This window comes from Sycon ciliatum, chromosome 6 (assembly GCF_964019385.1).
Source record: "Sycon ciliatum chromosome 6, ocSycCili1.1, whole genome shotgun sequence".
Taxonomy (NCBI): domain Eukaryota; kingdom Metazoa; phylum Porifera; class Calcarea; order Leucosolenida; family Sycettidae; genus Sycon; species Sycon ciliatum.
In genome coordinates this window covers 29,728,952-29,748,910 of record NC_088648.1, presented here as the reverse complement: position 1 = coordinate 29,748,910, position 19,959 = coordinate 29,728,952, and the positions used below count along the sequence as shown (strand labels likewise).

The window sequence follows — 19,959 nt, the reverse complement described above, 5'->3', positions numbered from 1 at the left end:
GTACCAGGTAACTCTATTGTCAAGATGTTGATTGTCCACACAATGTCATTTTTTAAATGTCATTTTTACTATGCAGCTAGTAATGCTACCATCCTAACTCGCATCGTAGTCTGCTATCATTGCTACGCATCGGGCAAGGTCAAGGTCTGTGTGTGTGTGCGTGCGTGTGCACGCGCGTGTGTGTGTGTGTGCGTGTGTGTGTGTGCCAGCTAGTTCGGTTGGTGGGTACACTTATGCCAGATAGTGTTGGGTCTGTTGCCAACGGGCTCAGCTGCTTGAAGGTATAATGTCGTACCTGCCGGCTTTGTTGGTTCCAGGGTTCATATACTTTCTATTTGAAGTATACATACCTGTTAACCATGGACTGCTTCTGCCTAGATTGACTCTTGTGTAATCAATGGTGCTAGTGAAGCTTATATCAGATCCACTCTGATTTAGTCACCCACACTAGTAGCAAGTATTACCTTCATTGGGGGCAGGGGTAACTGCAGTTGGATCCCAGGACGGATACCCTGATGCCGCCAATCATTTTTCTGCACCTTGTCCTCGCCCACTTACTGAGGTGTGGGGAGCCCATAAGTGGGATCATTTTCAAGTCCACCCATAGTTTTCGGTATTTCAGGGAGTGTCGGCCGCTGGGCGGTTCAATAGCCAATTGAGTCATCTTTCCAAGATTCCTTTTGAGTCTCTCTCCCCTTTCCTGGGGAGATCCACATGACCAGTTTTGGCAATGAGCAACAAGTACAAGTACAAGAGTGTGTGACGACGCTGTAGTTTAATAAACTGAAACATCAGGCACGTAGCACCGCTGTTGGAGGTAGTCCGGCCGGAGAAGGTTGGGGGAGGGAGGGGGGGGGGGGATCTCTTCCGGGAAAGTTTTGAAATTAGGGTGCAAAATCCTGCATTCTGGGCACGTTTGGCATTGTGTAAAAAAGGTGTTAAATGCCGGACCGACCGCTACGCCCCTGAACACGCATGCGTGTGTGTGTATGTGTGCATGCGTATGTATGTGTGCATGCGTGTGTGTACGTGCGTGTATGATTGTTGTATTGTGTGTTAGATTCTGATGACGGGGTGGCTTCACCAGCGATTGCGTGGGACCAACATCAGCGCAACTAGCCTCCACCCTGGTGCCGTCCACACCAACTTCAATGCCGGCGGCTGGATAGGCCTCGGGATACAGCTGGGCTACTATTTGGGTACGGCTTTACTTTTATACATGCTTAGTTGCTCAGTTGCCTGATGATCGTAGTAATACGTGAAACTCAGAGTTGCGACACAGCTTCCAGCCTCTCCTGTATACATGCTTACATGCCTCCTTTCTCCACTTTCTCATTTTCTGTCGCTTTCCACTCTTCTGAACCGTCCACCTCACCACACTGCATGCGCTCTTGGCCCACATTCACAACACCAGTCCATAGCGAGGAAGTTCGTTCTTAGGTACTAGTAGATGTTCTATATCCTCCAGACAGCTGTTTGCTCATTAAGAGATCCTCAGTGGAGGTAGATAACGAATGAATAGCAGATAAAGGAATGGACTCGGATGGAGAGCCAAGGATAAATTTATACTTCGGAAAGTAGAAAAGAAAAAGGAGCAAGGAACTACAAGTTACGCTAAAATGTCCACTAACACCACCAGTTACTACACAATCAGCTCATGCGATAACATTGCACGACACTGACCGACGGTACTGACGTTCTACAACTAACTGGCTAACAGCTCTATAGCACATCTTGGATGCGCACTCCTACAGCCTTCCAACTTGTTAGGTTCTAAGTTAAAGAAATAACATAAGGAGGGGAAGGTGAGCGCAACCAAGATTAGCACGAGCTAAAAGTGTTAGCTGTGAAGGACGTTGGCGGATGTCCATGCATGTCAATGACGATACTGGCACCAGGCGCGTGCTCGGCGATGGGCACGGGGGGCACGTGCACCCCCCAAAAAATTTTCAAACTGGGTAATTGCAATTGTAATGTATGCAAATATGCTCTAAAATTCAAGAAAGGTTGCAAACAAATTGCAGAAAATTGCCGGGGGGGGCTCCCCTCGGCTCCCGTGCACCCCCCTAGTTGGGGGGGCCGAGCACGCCCCTGTGGCACGGCCATTGGCCAATACGGTCTTTTTGTTTCCTTTATAAATTAATCCTTGGCTCTCCATCCGAGTCCATTCCTTTATCTGCTATTCATTCGTTATCTACCTCCACTGAGGAGCTCTTAAGTTAATGAGCGAAACAGCTGTCTAGAGGATATGGAACATCTACCCAAGAACGAACTTCCTCGCTATGGTGTTTTGTTGTGAATGTGGGCCAAGAGCGCAGTGTGGAGAGGTGGACGGTTCAGATTATTTTCAAATGGCCGAGTTTGTCAATACTTCTGAGTTATTGCTATTTGCGCCATTCAGCGACAGGATGAGCGTGCGGGATGTTCTTCTTCTACTTCATCTGCGGAATGTAAGTTTTCCATCTGTAGTATGTTCCAGCAGCACTGTGCGTTTCGTTATCACCTTTCGTTAGAACTCTCTCTCTCTCTCTCTCTCTCTCTCTCTCTCTCTCTCTCTCTCTCTCTCTCTCTCTCTCTCTCTCTCTCTCTCTCTCTCTCTCTCTCTCTCTCTCTCTCTCTCTCTCTCTCTCTCTCTCTCTCTCTCTCTCTCTCTCTCTCTCTCTCTCTCTCTCTCTCTCTCTCTCTCTCTCTCTCTCTCTCTCTCTCTCTCTCTCTCTCTCTCTCTCTCTGCCCCTCTCTCTCTCTCTCTCTCTCTCTCTCTCTCTCTCTCTCTCTCTCTCTCTCTCTCTCTCTCTCTCTCTCTCTCTCTCTCTCTCTCTCTCTCTCTCTCTCTCTCTCTCTCTCTCTCTCTCTCTCCGCCCCCACATCTAGGTATAAGTCGCTCGCCGGAGCAGGGAGCAGCGTCCAGTATCTACGCGTGTGTCAACCCTGAGCTGGCCGGTCAGGAGAATCTCTATATCACTGACTGTCACCCAGCTACTGCGTCCTCTACAGCAAGGTGAGGAGTTGTGCAGTGTTCCACTCGGGATTGCAACGTCAGATCCAGAGCTACCAAGTTCATGTTTTCTTTGGTCAGGAGATCTCCCTCCAAAGGGGGTAGGCCAGGGCAGGGGGGGGGGGGGGGGAGGTCGGGCGGGAGGTCGGCATCCCTTCAAACGAGTGTTTTTTGTTTGTTTTTGTTTTTTTCTAAACTTCGGCCAGTATGACTACTACAGTATTCACTTAGTCTTGAGGGTTTGGTGTGTTCTTAGTCTTGGGGGTGAGACATGGTGTGTTCTTTCCATCTGCTTCCTCCGTAAACAAAAAACGTCACGATGGATTTTTGAGTAGTGTTGAAACGAGCGTATCTATAACAAACGAGCGATGGGTTCCACTAACGAGCAAGCTATCGAGCGAGCTAACGAGTTTCATTGATGTGGCAAATGTGTTTTTTTGAATATTTTTTTCTAAGTTAGATTTTTTTCAGCTGGTTCAAATCATCACCGCCGGCATTTGGGATTGCTGCTGCTTCACTTCGGACTGCTGTTTGGTGTCGAGATGTCTTTTCAGCGCCGTCGTTGAGTAGCCTTTGTAAGAATAGACCGTTTTGCAAAGATTGCAAGTAGCCCTGGTCTTCGCTGCATCGCGGGAGAACACTTCCAAACGACTGAGCGTAACTTTCACTCGAATGGAGAGGTGACCGAAGCATATCCTGCGACAGGTCAGCAGATGCGGAACAAGACATCAGTAGAGTCCACCAAAGCTGCAACGACAACTGAAACAACTCGAGTGTCGTGCAGGCATACAGTCACCGTAACTGCGAGTGATTTTCACTTTGCGCGGGACTGGACTCTCCATCGATCAGGGAGTCGTAAAATATTTTACGACTCCCCACGAGTCCCCAGTCGACATGTACTGCCATGTGTACGGAGTACGGTGTTCGTTAGTGGAAACGAGCTGGCCGCACAAACGAGCCGAGTTTCTGGCGAGCGAGCTAACGAGTATCCGGTGAGATCGTTTCAACACTATTTTTGAGGGACTGGTTTACGCACGAACTGCCGTGAAATGAGCCGCGATCACTTTTTCGGCCTTCCCTGGCATGCCATGAAAGAGATACGGTGCAAAGAAAACGACTATTCACCACAAGCTGAGCGGAATCGATGGTTATGCTGTGGCAAAGTAGGTCCGTGACAGCCATGACCAGCGGAACTGAAATGCCACTTCTCCGAGGACATGAGGCGCTGCTTGGCCTCTCTAGCCCTCAGTTTACTTGAACGACGGCGGCATCACCAAAGTTCAGCGGAGTGGAATCAAAGAAGCGGAGAAAGGCGGAAAAGAGCTGAAAAGACAATTCCAGAGAGATTACGACTCGAATGCAGAACTTTTTTCTTCTCTTTTTTCCATGTACTGTGTGTATACATGCTGACAAAGTGGAGGAAAAAAACGGCTGCAAGTCGGGTGGTTTTGATAGTGGGCGGGAGATCGGGAGATGTTTCAAAACAATTAAACAAAAAATCAGGAGATCAGCTGATTGGGAGATTTGGCACCTCTGCATACCATGGTATGCAGAGGTGCCAACTCTCCCAATCAGCTGATCTCTTGGTACCGGTATCTATAGAGACTATGTGAATGAGGTAATCGCTTTTGCTTTGCTAGGAGTGTATGAGGCCACACGTTTTATCTCTATGTTTCTCGTCACCCGCGCGCATACAATTCAGGAGTCTGGAAGAAAGAAAAAAAAACTGTGCTGCACTGTGGGGACCATGTACCAGTACATGTACATGACTGTGCACCCTGGCCTGGCCTGCGCGACACACGATGCGAAGTCGGCATTTTTTGTTGCGCAATCTAGCTGCACATGCACAGAAGATATTATCGACTGACATACTGATGTTTCTTTCAGCTCCTAATCATTTTCGAAATGACGAATGACCCGCCCACCCATGGTCTTTCGTTGTGGGTAAAAGATCGTTAATCATAGACGGGCCTGTACAGAGTTTTTAAGTGTATGGGAATGGGAGCTGATTGTGCACTCATAACCATGTATAAAGCAATTATTAAAATGAACAATTTATGAATGTGGCAGCTGCCAAGTTTTCTAAATGGTTATGAGTGCAGAGGGTGGTGGCGTTCCTGCGGATGCGGAAAACTGGGCCTTTGGCCGAGTCTCACGCGAACCGTGAATTTATTTTTATTTTTTATGAGTGCACAGTTAGTTTTATTTATTTTACGACTGTTGTCTCCTCGCCGGTTATTGGAATGGGAGCTCTTCTACATTTCTTCAAAATTCAATTTTCCTCCTTTTGGGCAGTTCACTTCTCTGCCACATGGATTCACAGTGCACTGGATATTGTCCATAATTGTCAATCTTTTACACGAAAAGAAAAAAAGGTTTCGTTTATGGGTGGGTGGGTCGAGGAGAGTTTCGTTCTGAAAAATCGATAAGTGAAAAATCCATTCTGTCAAGTCAATACATGTTTCGTTCTGGGGATGGAGGGGGGGGGGGGGGGAGGGTCAACGACTCGTAACTTAACTTTTTCGTTCCGTGGAAATAATCCCATAATGCCGGAAAGCCCCTTACGATATCCACTATCTTATCTTGTACATTTTGAATGTGTTGCCTTGGTTACGCAGGGATGTTAACAACCAGGACATGCTGCTTGACTACAGCCTTTACCTGCTAAAGGATTACATCACCGAGGAAGGAGCTGAGGCGCTGGACATCCATCTCTCTGCCCTGCCGACACCCCCGCCGGAGTGGCTTGCCGCGCCAACTGCTGAATGATGTGCATGCGTTGTAGACCACGATGATTCGTGACTGGTTCCAACTTTGAACTAGACACACAGGATAACTCACTCTCTGTGTATGCCGTGTACTCGTTCCGCACCGGAAGCAAAGCGTAGATTCTACGTGTATGCAGTGTGTGTACTTGTTGCAGTTCGCGCTGTTGCCTCTGGAGGTCACCACTTGACGGCGTGGCCTTTTCAAGAATCTCACTAGAGACGCCTAACTAAAACGTATCTTACGCCACTAATTGACCTGCATTTTTCCCATGGCCATGCAATGAAAAGAGAGGAAATCATTGCGTCTATTGGCGAGCTTGCGAAGCCGGCTTGCGTTTTTCTTCACTTCTTATCTGGCGACAGCACTATCTAGTCTTGGTGAATTTCTCAACTTTACGCACTTTTCTTTTTCTTGCATCCCTCCCTGTCATTCTCCTTTTGTGTATTCTCCAGACCTCCGGCTCTGTCCCCCCTGTATACTTTTGAAGTAGAGTATTATTTATTATAACTCACTCCCTTCGCCATCAACAGCGCATCAACACTGACAACAGTGCATCAACAGTGCGTGCGCATGAGGTCGCCGGACTTTACTTTCCGAAGTGTAGCGCACTCAGTACTTTGGCCCAGATTAATTCGGATCATGTGATAGTAATTGTTGCGCAACGGGTTAGTTATGGTGAAAGACTACGTTTCATGGCTTCTTTCTGTTGTGTTTCCTTGGTTTTTATTTTGTATTGTTTTTGGGTTTCCCTGTTGACTTTGTTGCTTTGTTTGGCCTGCACGTTGCAGTGTTCGGGCTGATCACGGGCGGTTATGTCATTGTTATGGGCGGTTATGTCATTGTTACGGGCGGTTATGTCATTGTTACGGGCGTCACAATGATTATGTTGAAGTTGCGCGCGCATGCTCATATGCTGCCACAATGTTTGTCCTTTGCTTCAGCTACCAGTTTTGCCTCGTCGTGTCCGATCTTCTTGTTTGTCCGTCTCCGTCTTGCCAAGGGATTGTGTAGTCAAGTGGGTTGTTGTGTGTGTGTGGCGAGCCTGAACGGTGGGGAGGTTGGGCCCCTCAGGCCTGACGGCGGGGAGGCAGGGCGCATCAGGCCTGACGGCGGGGAGGCTGGGTGCCTCAGGTTTGACGGCGGGGAGGCTGGCCCCTCAGGTCTGACGGCGGGGAGGCTGGACCCCTGAGGCCTGACGGCGGGGAGGCTGGGCCCCTCAGGTCTGACGGCGGGGAGGCTGGACCCCTGAGGCCTGACGGTGGGGAGGCTGGACCCCTGAGGCCTGACGGTGGCCCGGGAGGCTGGACCCCTGAGGCCTGACGGTGGCCCGGGAGGCTGGACCCCTGAGGCCTGACGGTGGGGAGGCTCACCCCTGAGGCCTGACGGTGGGGAGGCTGGACCCCTGAGGCCTGACGGTGGGGAGGCTGGACCCCTGAGGCCTGAACGGCGTCTTTTATAAGGTTTTATTATTGCTATTGATGTAACTCTGAGCTACTGATTAGAGCAGAAAAAAACTGGTCTCTACTCTAAGAAGAGACATGAAGAAGACTAGCCAAAAGCTGCTTGTAGAGCAACAAAATATAAAGTCGGCAAGTTCTTGCTGGGAACGGCGCTACATTCGGATCACTGGATCCATACTAGGCTCAAGCGATTCCTCAGGGGTCAGCGCGAAGGCAGAAATCATAGTAGGCATGCGGGTACAGCCAGAAATGGACGTGTGTATGTTCCGGCCCGTCCGTCGATTCTGCCCATCCTAAGATGGGCAGGTACAGGTGCCCATCTTCTAAAGGATGGGCAGAATCGACGGACGGGCTGGAACATATACGTGACATAGGAGAGCAAGCTGGGAAGCGTAACGCGAGCTGTAGCAGCCAGAAACGGATACGTGCGCAGAAAGGGGAGCACACCGCGACAGGCATGCACGGCAGCCTAGCCAGAAACGGATACATGCGCAGAAAGCCTGGAGCACACCGCGATATGCACGGCAGCCAGAAATGGATACATGCGCAGCCTGAAATTCGAAAGGGGAGCACACTGCGAAATGCACGGCAGCCAGAAACGGGTACGTGCATACAGCAGAGAGCAAGTAGAGCACACTGCTAGCTACATGCAGCCAGATATGGCTGGGTACATACAAAAGCCTGGGAATCGCTTGGTGCCAAAAAGGGGGCACATAAATGATCACGACTGATGTTCGTGACAGACGGCGGGGAGGCAGGGCGCCTCAGGCCTGACGGCGGGGAGGCTGGGCCCCTCAGGTCTGACGGCGGGGAGGCTGGGTGCCTCAGGCCTGACGGCGGGGAGGCTGGGCCCCTCAGGTCTGACGGCGGGGAGGCTGGGTGCCTCAAGTCTGACAGCGGGGAGGCTGGGGCCCCTCAGGTTTGACGGCGGGGAGGCTGGGCCCCTCAGGTTTGACGGCGGGGAGGCTGGGCCCCTCAGGTCTGACGGCGGGGAGGCTGGACCCCTGAGGCCTGACGGCGGGGAGGCTGGACCCCTGAGGCCTGAACGGCAGGGAGGCTGGACCCCTGAGGCCTGAACGGCAGGGAGGCTGGACCCCGGAGGTCTGACGCCTGGACAAGATGTGCAGGCGCACAAAAGTACTAGTAACCATACCGCCCGTACCATGTATACAGTCAACTTCGCTAACAACGACTGCGGATATAACGGCAACGGCAATTCGCGAATAACGACTGAATGTCCCATGCCCAGAGCTAGAGCCCAGTCAAATCTAGCTGTATACATTATAATGACGCTTCGGGTATAAGGACACTTTGCGAATAAGGACACTTTGCGAATAAGGACACTTTGCGAATAAGGACACTTTGCGAATAAGGACCCTTTTCTGATGCCCCACCGAGTGTCGTTGTACGCAACTTGAGTTGTCCGTAATACATGTCATGCATACAAACAACGGACACGCGTGAGTGAAGTTTGCACCCTGCACCGGTTTCGTAGCCCAGTGTTCGCAGGTCTAGGGCTGCACAACGTCCGGCGCTTGCTTGAGTGACCCGATCAGATTTCATTGAGCATTGCAATCATGTACAAATTACTACAATGTAGGTTGACCATAGTTTAGTCCCATATTTTTTATGGAACAGATACAAATTAGGGAAAATACAAAAATAATTTGATTTGGGTAGCTGTCCAGAAGCAAGAATCGGGGGGGGGGGGGGGGTAGCACGAATCCTGGGGGGGGGGGGGGGGGTAGCAAGAATCTGGGGGGAGTAGCAAGAGTTCGGTGAGGGCGTCACAATTATTTGGTAAGGGTAATAAACATTGCAGCACTTACAGTTATACTTTGGATTTGTGATTGAGTCAGTTGAGATAGCTAGGCTAACATTAAATATTTTTAATTAGACAGATGAGGCCTCGACGCAGGGAGTCGGGTTTCTACGGTGCTGGCTGGCGTTGGCACATATCACCTGCATACACAGCTCAGCATACCACACCTGCATTCTCTTCATACTCGTACTCAGTACATGTACGTGCTTCGTTGTTGTCCTTCATCAGCCATGCAAGGGCAGAGAGAAAAGCTGTTTTTCTCCATGTAACTGGTCTGTACCGCAGTCTGCTACAGTCTACACATCCTGCAGTATCTACGTCACTGTTCAAGCATGCCGTGGTAAGACCAGGGTTGCTTTGTACGGAACCGCAAAATCCTTGTGTGCAGCATGCAGCAGTGTGTGTGTGTGCGCATGTGTGTGTGTGCGCCCCTCAGGGGCCCACCGACCCCTGTGGCAGTGGCTCTACAGGACAGGACAGGTGTGTGTGTGTATTCATGGTGTGTGTGTGTGTGTGTGTGTGTGTGTGTGTGTGTGTGTGTGTGTGTCTTGATCTGTTTCATTCACAACCAGATCCGCTATCCGACGGTTGCTATAAGAGAAAATCTGCGGGTGCACATCCAATGCACTTGCAGATTTGCATGCTTCTCTTGCGACGGGCGTATACACGGTACATGGTGTGTGACACAATGAGGCGTCTCTCAGACACCTGACTAGTGTCATGGCAATGACGAGGCCGAGTTCTTAGCCAGTTGCCCGCCCAGCCACATCTGGAAGGCGCTCAGACCCGTACCGCCTTCGTGCCAGTTGAGCGCCGCCTGGATCTCCGTGCCGCTTTCGGATATCACCGTGTGCCCGTCGTCCGTGACGACCACCTTCCTGGCCTCGATGTCCATGAACTTGGCGCCTTGGCTGGTCGCCAGGGTGACCGCGACGGCATCGTAGAACACGTCCGTGATCAGCGGCGCTAGGCTGCACGCCGAGGAGCCCGACTCGGAGCACCAGCGTATCCACGACGCCAGGAGAATAGTGGAGTACGGGCCCAGGCCACCCAGCACCAGGTCAAAGGAGTCGGCGTACATGCGCGCCACGCCGCAGGTGTCCAGTGGTGTGGTCGTCAACGCCCAGCCGGCCGTGTACATCTGCCGCGAGCACACCGCGCACTGCCACACGTTGTACTCGGCGGCCGGCTGCGACGAGTTGCCGTAGCCGCGGTACAGGCTGCCGCTCATCGCCACGACGCTGGCGCGGTGCACCGCGTCCGGGTAGCGCTTCAGCAGCGCGGGGAAGTTGGTGGCCGGCGCTATGGCAACGATAGTCACCGGCACCGCCGACGCCTTGATGACGTCGTACATTGACTGGACGCCGTCCTCGTGGACGACTCCGCCGTGATCTTTCTGATAGCTGTCCAGGGAGATGTCGTCCGCCCAGCTGAACAGCGTTTGTCGGCAGTTGTTCACCGCTAGGCCAATGCCGATGGGCACGTCCGTGCGGTTCGTGGCCAGCAGGTACTTGGCCACGATGCGTGCGCGCGCCGTCGTGTCGTTGGTGGCGGTGACGATCAGCTTGACGTCCAGCTCGTCGTTCTGCAGGGCCAGCATGATAGCTACGCTGTCGTCGAAATCCGAGCCCACGTCCGTGTCGATAATCACTGGCTTTCTGCTGTCCGCCGCCCGCTGCCCAGCTGCTGCTGAAGCCGTCATACATCCTACGAGAAAATGGCTGGCGCACAGCGCTATAATAATAATCTGCGTTGCAGCAGGAAACACTGGACTGTACTTGTGCATGATCTTGTCGGATAACCTTTCGGTACTAGTAATCCTGAAATAAAGATTATCAAACGCCGCCAGCCGTCTCGCTTGACTATGTCACCACGTACCAGCGCGTCCACCAGCAGTATTGTTGGCCAAAAAAAGCTGCTTTTTGGTACGTGATCAGTGCTAGTCCGTTCCTGCTGTAATTCAGCTGTGATCACCACATGTCCAGCACAGCAGATTGGAGCGCGAGTCACTCAGTGCTGAAACTTGAAGGAGAAAGCGAAAAGTCTGAGCCTTCAGCTGAATGTCAGGCTATGTAACATTGGTTGTCGCGTTTTAACTCGATTTCTTTTCGTTCCAATTTTGTTATACAAGTACGTAGCTTGTCTCGAACGGTCCCGCGCAAGGCCTCTACTAGAGCTCTATCCTCTTCTACTACAAAACACTCTGGCAGCATTTCAATTACTGTATTTTCAGCCCGTCTCTTGTAGATCTACGCCTAGCGCCTTTCGACTTTCGTGCTGTCAAAACTACAAAAGCTGGTCGAACCAAGCTGGCGCGCGCGCGGTGCGGTGCATGCAGTGGTGCTGGCCGGGAAGGAAACTATTATTACCGGGTGTTTGGTACTTGAATCTGATGCAGCCAAGGCGGCTGCACAGCAATCTCGAATTTCGTGCGGAGTTGTTGGGTTTTACAAAATTCAGCCCGAGTTAAATGGCGTTATTCGTACAGGATTGTGCAAACTAATACCCCTTTTGAACGTGTTGGATGGAATGTACGAATTTCGGTATCACGTGAACCGTACTCACTCGATTGTTGATTGGCGGACTCCTGTCATGCACGAAATTCAAAATTCCTCATGGAGATCGCTCTTGGTGAAATCGTTCAGGTGCTTCGGAAAGCTGGCCAGTAGTATGTTCTTGAGGGAAAGGTGAAGGAGAAAGAAGACAAGAGATTGTTTCTGGTTCAAGTGCAGTTGCTTCAGCTTGGCTTTCAGCAGGATGGCGTCGACAGTGGGAAAAAACTCACTCAGCGATTACATCAAGATTGGAAAAATTGGCGAAGGAGCCTATGGAGTTGTTTACAAGGGGCAACACGCCGTGACCGGCGAAATTGTTGCCATGAAGAAGATTCGCCTGACTTCAGCAAGCGAGGGCGTTCCAAGCACTGCAATCCGAGAAATTTCTATCCTCAAGGAACTTCGCCACCCGAATATTGTAGAGTAAGTTTGTTGCGTTGTTGTTTGTACCCTTCCCGGTATTCGCATTGCGCTCTGCGGACGAAGAAATTTGGTCTTTATGGTGTGCGAGCAGGCTTTGTGCCTTTGTTTGTGCATGCATCCTTCCCGCCAGTGCGTCCTTTTCTGTCTTACGGAAACAGTTTTCTTGACTCGCACGGTGTACACAGATACACTGCGCACAACCTGGGGTTTTCTTGCCTCCCAAGAAAGAACTGTTGCCATGTTTTCTATGTTCAAATCAGCTGTGTGTTCGTGGACGTTGATATTCTTTATGTGCCGAAGTATGTGTAGAGTCGTTTCGTATTGAGTTCCTCGTCCTAATGTTCCTGAAAGTCTTTCCTCTACGGACCGACATATTTTGTGAGGAGTTCAGAGTTTCTTGCTCCCCACGTGCTTTGTCGTGGCGCAAACTTTGCACAATGTGATTGTAGTACGCATTGGGGCTGTTTGCACATGGCGGGGCAGTTGGCTTTTGAAAGTGCGGAGGTTGTGGCAGTGGGTAGTCGTCTGCATCCAAGGTGGTCTTGCTATGCTGTACCCTTGCTTGCATTGAATGACGGTAGCCCTCTCGGGTCGTTCGTAGGAACCGTGTAGTTGTGTTTCTTTGTGTGTCCGTGGAAGTAATCGGGTTGCCCGGACTGGCACCGTTCTTCGTTACGTACGGCCTTGTGCATGTTGGTGCCTTTGCGCCTATGTTCAGCTCTGAGCGAACTTCACCTGGGTTGACGAGCGAGTCTCCATGCGGCAAGCTCTCTTCTTCCCCTTTCTCTCCTTGCGAATGAGGACACTCGACATATTCCCTCACCTGCGCTCGAAATGGCGCGCTTTGCAACATCATACACCTGGGTGGAATTTTATACCGGTATCCGCTTTTCGTGTTCCAGATCGACTCGTTGAGAGTGGAATGACGCAGGCTCGGCATTCTGGAATGCTGCACGTTTTCTTCATACCTTCATCGTTTCTTCCAGCGCATGCAAGATTCGGGGAATGCGCGAATAGATCGCTTTTGTACTTTACGTTTTGTTTGGAGGCCATATAAAAAGTATTGAGTGCCATGCCGCCATGATGCCGGCCGATTGGCGCACCTTCCCCAGGTTTTCTGTCGGACTTTGTTTTTGTCCGCACACGATCAGTGGCACTCATGAACGGTGCTGGGGCGGCGGTGGGCCACGGGTTACCGCCGTAATACCGGGATGTTCGCGATGCTCAGGAAATCGCTCGAAGCGAAGGTCGAAAAGCAATGTTGGAGGAAAAGGAACCTCGAAATCGACCATTTGACTATCCATTCTTGCGCCCCATGACCGATCTTCTGAACTGCGATTGCAAGTAGCGAGTATCTGCAGCGATTTTTTGTTTGGCTTAGCAGTTTTGCGTACCTGTAGAAGCGGTTGTTTTTGTATCTCATCGTCGCTTATCTGCGTTTGACGCGGTAGCCACTCGCAGTATGTTGGTACTCCGACTGCTTCCTAGCCGCTGGCAACCCGCTCGGCAGCGAACAAATGCTTCTTTCAGAGTCAACGAGCGAATACTCGAGCGCTCTCCGTCCTGCAAAAAGGAAAGCGTCCTTGGTTGGTCAAGAACGCAGGCATGTGCACTAGCGCCTGGGTGAAGACAAGTCTGTAGGGTATGTAAGAAGTGCTGCTGCTGGCCAGTCTTGCTTCTTACTTACAGACATGCCAGTGATGCTCTTCTTTTTTGTTTTGTAATGCTTGTACAGTCAGACCTCGCTTAACCTCACACATCTGTTTTCCACAAAAAATATCCGGATAGGCGAGGGAGCCGGATTAGGGCCGGGTCCCACTGCGGCTCCGCTGCTCGTCATCCGTGGCTTGAAACGTCATCATTACCATAGTGACCGCGGCTCGAGCTGGAGCAGCGAGGCTGCGGCTCACCGCAAGCTTTCGCTACGATTCTTGATCAAAAACTGCGAGCCGCGGTCGCGGCTCGACCTGTTTCCCGTACTTTGCATTATTTTGTACGCGAGAATTTTAAAATTCAAAATTCTTATTCGTTGCGCAGGCCAGAGCATGAGCATCTTTTTTCGATTTCGCGCGCAGGCAGGCAGGTAAAACGTCATAAAAAACATGGAGCACGACCGCGGTACCGCGAATGGCGAGTGCCAGTGGAACCGCGCTGCTCCGCTGCATGCAGCCAAGTGCCGCGGAGCCGCAGTGGAACCCGGCCCTAACCAAACACCAGTTATGTTGCATGCATCACGTATGCTGTAAATCTGTAATCAGCTATTTTCTTCCGGATGGCGAGGGATCCGGATAAAAGAGGACCGGAGAAGCAAGGTCTGACTGTGCATTCGCACAACCCATCTGTAGGGACGCCTGCTGGTGTTGGGCTTTGTTTACTTCATAGATGTGTTGTAGCTCCCAAGTGGTCATGGCGTCGTATCAACGGGTGTGTGCATGCTATCGTGTGTGTGTGTGTTTGCTTGCGCTTGTGCGCGTGTGTGTGTGTGCATGTGCTGACGTCGGTTCACCTTGGTTACGTGCAGCCTAAAGGAAGTGATCCACCAGGACACGAAGCTGTACCTGATCTTTGAGTTTCTAAACACCGACCTGAAAAACTTTCTCGACAAGCACGATGGAGACTTGCCGACTCAGCTCGTCAAGGTAAGCCAGCGTGTGCTTTGAGCAGAATGTGAGCGTGCTCTGACTGCAGATGAGTGAGATACTGCTGCTGCTGTTGCAGTTGATCCAAATATGCTATGTAAGCTGTAGAGAATAGTGCGGTACGCGTTGCTTTGAATGTTGCCTGTTCTACCGTGGCATGGGGAAGTTGCATGGTCATCACGCTCTGCTATGGACTCTTTTGACGCCCGGGGTCTGTTCCGTATGCGCATGTGCGTGTGTGTGTGTGTGTGTGTGCCCATGTGTACGTGTACGTATGTGCATGTATATTAATGTTCGCGCAGAGTTATTTGTATCAAATATGCCTGGGAATTGTGTACTGCCACTCGCATCGCGTGCTGCATCGCGACCTCAAGCCGCAGAACCTACTCGTTGGCAACAACGGCGTTATCAAGCTGGCTGACTTTGGCCTTGCCCGTGCCTTTGGCATTCCCGTCCGCATCTACACCCATGAGGTAGGCACTCACATCTGCCACGGTGTGTGTGTGTGTATGTAGAAAAACCCTGGCTTTGCCCCCGGATGATGCATTGTGTCTTTTTATCCTATTGATATTTGTCTAAAATGATGTGGCAACACAGAGTGTACATCTATGTGTGTGTTGGGGGGGGGGGGGGGGGCTATGCTTTGTCTGTGATTGTCCTCGTCTTTGTTATATCTTTGTGTGCCTTGGCCGTTCGGAATGACTGGCGAGCGGGCTCAGTGTTCAAGTTTACGTTATCGACCCGGGACTCCGTGACATTCTGGTCTGCTACGAGCGGCGGAGTTTTCTTTGACGTGTGTGTGTGTGTGTTTGTGTGTGCCTGCATGTTGCTTGCAGGTTGTAACATTGTGGTACCGTGCGCCGGAGATTCTGCTGGGATCGCAGCGCTATGCTTGCCCAATGGACGTGTGGAGCATTGGCACGATCTTCGCCGAGCTTGTGCAAAAGAGGCCGATCTTCCACGGCGACTCTGAGATCGATCAGCTCTTCAGAATATTCCGGTGAGTCGGTTTTGAGGGTGCTGTTTCTGGGTTTCAACTGTGTATTGGGTTACTTCTGTGTCTCCTTGCCTGGCACTGGGACTTTCTTTCCATCATACGCACTGTTCCACTTCCAAACCATGTGTGTGTGTAATCATGATGCTAGTGAAGCTTGTATCAGCTCCACTCTGGTTTAGCCACCCACACTAGTAGCAAGTATTACCTTCACTGGGGGCAGGGGTAACTGCAGTTGGATCCCGTGACGGATACCCTGATGCCGTCCATCCTTTTTCTGCACCTTGTCCTCACCCACTTACTGAGGTGTGGTGAGCCCATAAGTGGGATCATTTTCAAGTCCACCCAGAGTTTTGGGGATTTCAGGGGGGTGTCGGCTGTTGGGCGGTTCAATAGCCAATTGAGTCCTCTTTCCAAGATTCCTTTTGAGTTTCTCTCCCCTCTCCCGGGGAGGCCCACGTGACCAGTTGTGGCAGTGAGCAACAAGTACAAGTGTGTGTGTGTCTGCATGTGTGTGCGTTTACAGAACTCTCGGCACAGCCACGGATGACACGTGGCCGGGCGTTACCAAGCTACCGGACTACAAGCCGACCTTCCCGCGATGGAAGGCGCAGCCGTTCAGCAAGATCGTTCCGTCGTTGAAAACCGAGGGTGTTGACCTGCTCCAGGTGGGTATTACTGTTTTAGTCTGCTGTCTTATGCCTATGGAGGGTAGCGATCAACAGGACCAACTGAATCGACATTTCATAGCAGCTTTATTGTGCATGTACGTGGAAGAACATGTGATGTGATGGACAACGAGTAAAATGCGACCACAATAGGGCGGAAACTTAGTGGACAATTAAATATACACTTCTAAGTTTTCGTGCAACTCTCACCAGGAAGAAACGTTGTACTGGAGAACACTAATGGTAGATTCTGTGGAGGGTTTCTTTAATCTGCTCGCCGACCTGCAGCAATGGCATAAAGCAGAAATATTCGTCTGGAATTTAATTTCGTCTTTTTCGTCCAAGGAGCTTTTGGACTAAATTTAATGCCAGACTTATGTCCAAAATCAATACGCTCTTATGATCCATGGACGAAATTTTCAACCGGACGAACTCCCTTTCTTTTGAGTTGGACGAAATTATTGACCGACGAAATGTTCTGCCTGTACAGTAGGCTGCGGTTGTGACGCAGAGCTTCATGCGCAACCGTGCAACGCTCTGCTTCCACTGCATTGTCAGCACTCTGTGCACACCAGGTGTGTGTGACGGAGAATAGTCTTAGAGACCGTTTCTCCCATTCCCTTTGGCCTTCAAATATCATTTTGTCATCATTATTTACCCTCTTTCTACATGCCCTGTACTGTGTTGCCACACCTGCCGACATGTCAGTAGCCTGCCGATTTTTGAGGCATGTCGCGACCTGCCGACAATTGACCTTCTCCTGCCGACAACAGCCATGAAAGTGTTCAAGTTTGACCTTATGCATGGTTTAGGAGTCATGGTCCAGATTTTTGACTTTTACTGCGCATCACGAGTGTTTCCATAGCTCTCTCCTGAGGCGCTAAGGGCCGATTCCCACTACGGTACCGTGAGTGCCGTGCCGACGATTTGGGTAGGTCACGTGTACCCCACGGTACGAGCTTGAAGCTGAGAGTGATTTACACCTGCGCACAGTCATTCCGTGCATTCCGTCGGCAGGCCGGATCACCATTTTTTTTAATCAATTTCTGACTTTGATCCTGAGGGAAATAGCGGGGGCCGGGGAGATGACTGGAGAAAGCTCAAGAATCAACCAATCGAAAAGCTTCGTACCACAAATACAAAAGAAAGAAAAAACTTCCTTTCAGGGAGTAGTAAAATACCTACTACTCACTGCATTCGACCTCGCGGAATACCACGGCATGCCATTTCCCGGCGCGGTACGGCAGGAGCCACGGAATGAACTCGCGCCAAAACTGCCCCTCACGTGAGCAAATCACCATGGGTACTCACTGCACGGCACTCACGGTACCGTAGTGGGAATCGGCCCTAAGCGAAATCATCCGTCTCGGGGAAAAATCGGCAAACTCAGCCTGAGTGTCACGCAAAACCGTGAAATGTTTTTTTCTTATCAGTGCCGCATGAGGTCGCTATATGGGGGGGGGGGGGGTCCGGGGGCGAAAGCCCCCGGATGATGCATTTTATTTTTTCATGCTACTGATATTTGGCTAGAATGATGTGGCAACACTGCCTGTATTGCGATCCCCAAATGGATTGTTATCACGAACAGCTAGCCTACGTTCTCTACACGCGATCCACCTCTAGGAACGCACTCCATTTACCATCCAACTACACATCCCTATTCTAACTCTCACACCATACTCCCATTATCACAGTGCACCACCCATCATGCTCACTTCCACCTATTGCGCATGCGTGTGTGTTGTGTGTGCGGCCTTGTCTTGCCCACAGCGAATGCTCCAATATGACCCCGCGCGCCGGATATCGGCCAAGCAGGCGCTCAATCACTCCTACTTCGAGGACCTGGACCGCTCCAAGCTGCCGGCACGGTACGAACCTGTATGCCCGTAAGCGTCCTGTGTGTGTACCAGCCACCCTGCAAGCCACTCTGCTTGTCAGTGTCCTGTGTGCGCCATCCCCTGCCTCTATCCCTAACAATTTCCGGGCATCAAGTCCCGTGTGTCCGCTACTGATGATTTCCCATGCTAACGACATGCGGAGACGAACACTACGAATGGATAAACTCAAAACTGCTCTCATCTTCCACAACCTTTACACACACTTGCCCCACAGTCACCACTCCCAATCTCATGTTCTTATTCCTGGATCCTACGATCGCCGATGTCCTGGAGAATGTCTGCGCCGCAACTGCCGTTGTCACCCGACAGCATGTGTGGTGACTCCACGCGGTGGCAGTATTCGACAATGGACACTTTCCGCTGCTCTCGCCTGCACGCCCCCGCACACACGCACACGTGCCTACGCCTCCCCGAGGACATGCAAGAAAAGACACACCATAGATGCTAACTAACTATCGCTTATGTCCGCCTCTAACCTCATGTTCAGATCCTGCTGATCTCTCCGTGACGCGGAATTTCTGCACTTTTTTTGTAGCCATTTTTTGTATCTCCTGACTTTGTATCATTTTTTGCCTTATACCATGTTTAGCAGTACGGTTGCAAGTTATTTGTTTGCGAGAGTTGTGTGTCTGATTTTCTAGGATTTTCCGTATAGATTTACCGCTTACTACAAGTAATAGCAATACTTCATATTAGGATCACTTCCTCTTCTTCTTCGTTTTTTCTGCCATAGAGTTGCCATGTCCTTGTGCTCGTCTCTGTATGCGTGCGTGTGTTTTCTTTTCTAGTCTGGGTGCGCGTTTTGGTATTGCTAGAACCTGATGCCCTGTTTTTTTCTGTTTTGAGTTGCTGGCAACATTCTTGTTCCCCTATAATAGTCAGCAGTTCTGTTAATGTCCAATAATCCGAAAGCCTGCTGCTGCTTTCCCTGCTAACACACCTAACAAGTCACTTGCGCAATTCTCAAGGATAGCGATGGACAACTGGCCGTTAACCTCTCATCGCCTGTATCTACCCCACGGCCATGCAATAATAGTATCGGTCGCGCTGCGGCCTGGCTCAGTAACGCCGCTGGTGTGGCACCAGCAGCCGCTTCCTGTCTCCAGATCATGCCCTGGCTTGCTCTTGTATCCTAATTTCCTTTTTTATAATTATTATTTCTTCTGCTTGCGTGTGATATTAACCCAACGTTATAACCTCCTCCGCCGCATCGTACCAGTGACCAGTGCAGGAATACCCGCAAGGCACAGTACCTCCGTCACCGGCAGCTGGGTGACGGCTTTTGGGCCTGCCTTGACCCGCTGTCTGTCTGTCTGTCTGTTTGTGTGTGCTTGCTTCTGGTATGTTCTGCTGCTTATCCTATATAATCCATTATTAGCAATAGGCAGCTATCTCGCTTGCTCTCTACCTTTCTAGCTTCCCGTTGGTGTGTGTGTATTTCAGTTGGTGTTCCGACCAGTCGCGTCTGCTGAATTGGAAGCTGGAATGAAGAAAAGAGAATCTGCAAACTAACTTCCTTGTGTGTTCTGCCGTAGTTGCCAGGAGAATTAGCCAATGCTTGCTGTGGGTCTCTCTCTCTCTCTCTCTGCATGGACATGAACACACAGAGCCTCCTTCTGATTCGGAGACGTGACGTTTCCCCATTGGTCAATACAAACGGTCTATCAAGTATCATGTTAAGATGCATGTTTTCGTAACATTCTAGAAGTCACTCTTCTGATGAGATGACTACGAAA

At 50.8% G+C, this 19,959-nt stretch overlaps 3 protein-coding genes across 3 annotated transcripts in view; 2 read left to right on the top strand and 1 right to left on the bottom strand.

Annotated features, from left to right (window-relative positions):
* The window catches only part of LOC135819861 (WW domain-containing oxidoreductase-like), an 11,292-nt gene extending 4,569 nt beyond the window's left edge, over positions 1-6,723 (top strand). The window contains exons 4-7 of the mRNA XM_065333144.1: positions 1-7; positions 1,061-1,199; positions 2,872-2,998; positions 5,614-6,723. The exon at positions 1-7 is cut by the window's left edge and continues 185 nt beyond it. Coding sequence (XP_065189216.1) covers positions 1-7; positions 1,061-1,199; positions 2,872-2,998; positions 5,614-5,764 — 424 coding nt within the window. The 3' untranslated portion in view covers positions 5,765-6,723. The remainder of the gene's footprint in view (positions 8-1,060; positions 1,200-2,871; positions 2,999-5,613) is intronic.
* Positions 6,724-8,964: 2,241 nt separating this feature from the next.
* Positions 8,965-11,318, bottom strand: LOC135819860 (non-specific ribonucleoside hydrolase RihC-like). The gene has a single exon (XM_065333143.1). It carries the CDS (start codon positions 10,830-10,832, stop codon positions 9,765-9,767), a length of 1,068 nt encoding a protein of 355 aa, XP_065189215.1. The 5' UTR covers positions 10,833-11,318; the 3' UTR covers positions 8,965-9,764.
* A 392-nt stretch (positions 11,319-11,710) lies between these two features.
* LOC135819859 (cyclin-dependent kinase 1-like) lies at positions 11,711-19,735 on the top strand. Its single transcript, XM_065333142.1, has 6 exons — positions 11,711-12,024; positions 14,546-14,663; positions 14,966-15,136; positions 15,500-15,663; positions 16,184-16,325; positions 18,096-19,735. The coding sequence occupies exons 1-6, from the start codon at positions 11,804-11,806 to the stop codon at positions 18,213-18,215; spliced, it is 936 nt and encodes a 311-aa protein (XP_065189214.1). The 5' UTR covers positions 11,711-11,803; the 3' UTR covers positions 18,216-19,735.
* Positions 19,736-19,959: the final 224 nt, after the last annotated feature.

Excerpts from the sequence above, each read along its gene's own strand:
- LOC135819860 (XM_065333143.1), bottom strand. The coding sequence starts at position 10,832 with ATGCACAAGTACAGTCCAGTGTTTCCTGCTGCAACGCAGATTATTATT.
- LOC135819859 (XM_065333142.1), top strand. The coding sequence starts at position 11,804 with ATGGCGTCGACAGTGGGAAAAAACTCACTCAGCGATTACATCAAGATT. Across the intron at positions 15,664-16,183 it reads CAGCTCTTCAGAATATTCCG|AACTCTCGGCACAGCCACGG; the intron begins GTGAGTCGGTTT and ends GTGCGTTTACAG. Across the intron at positions 16,326-18,095 it reads AGGGTGTTGACCTGCTCCAG|CGAATGCTCCAATATGACCC; the intron begins GTGGGTATTACT and ends TCTTGCCCACAG.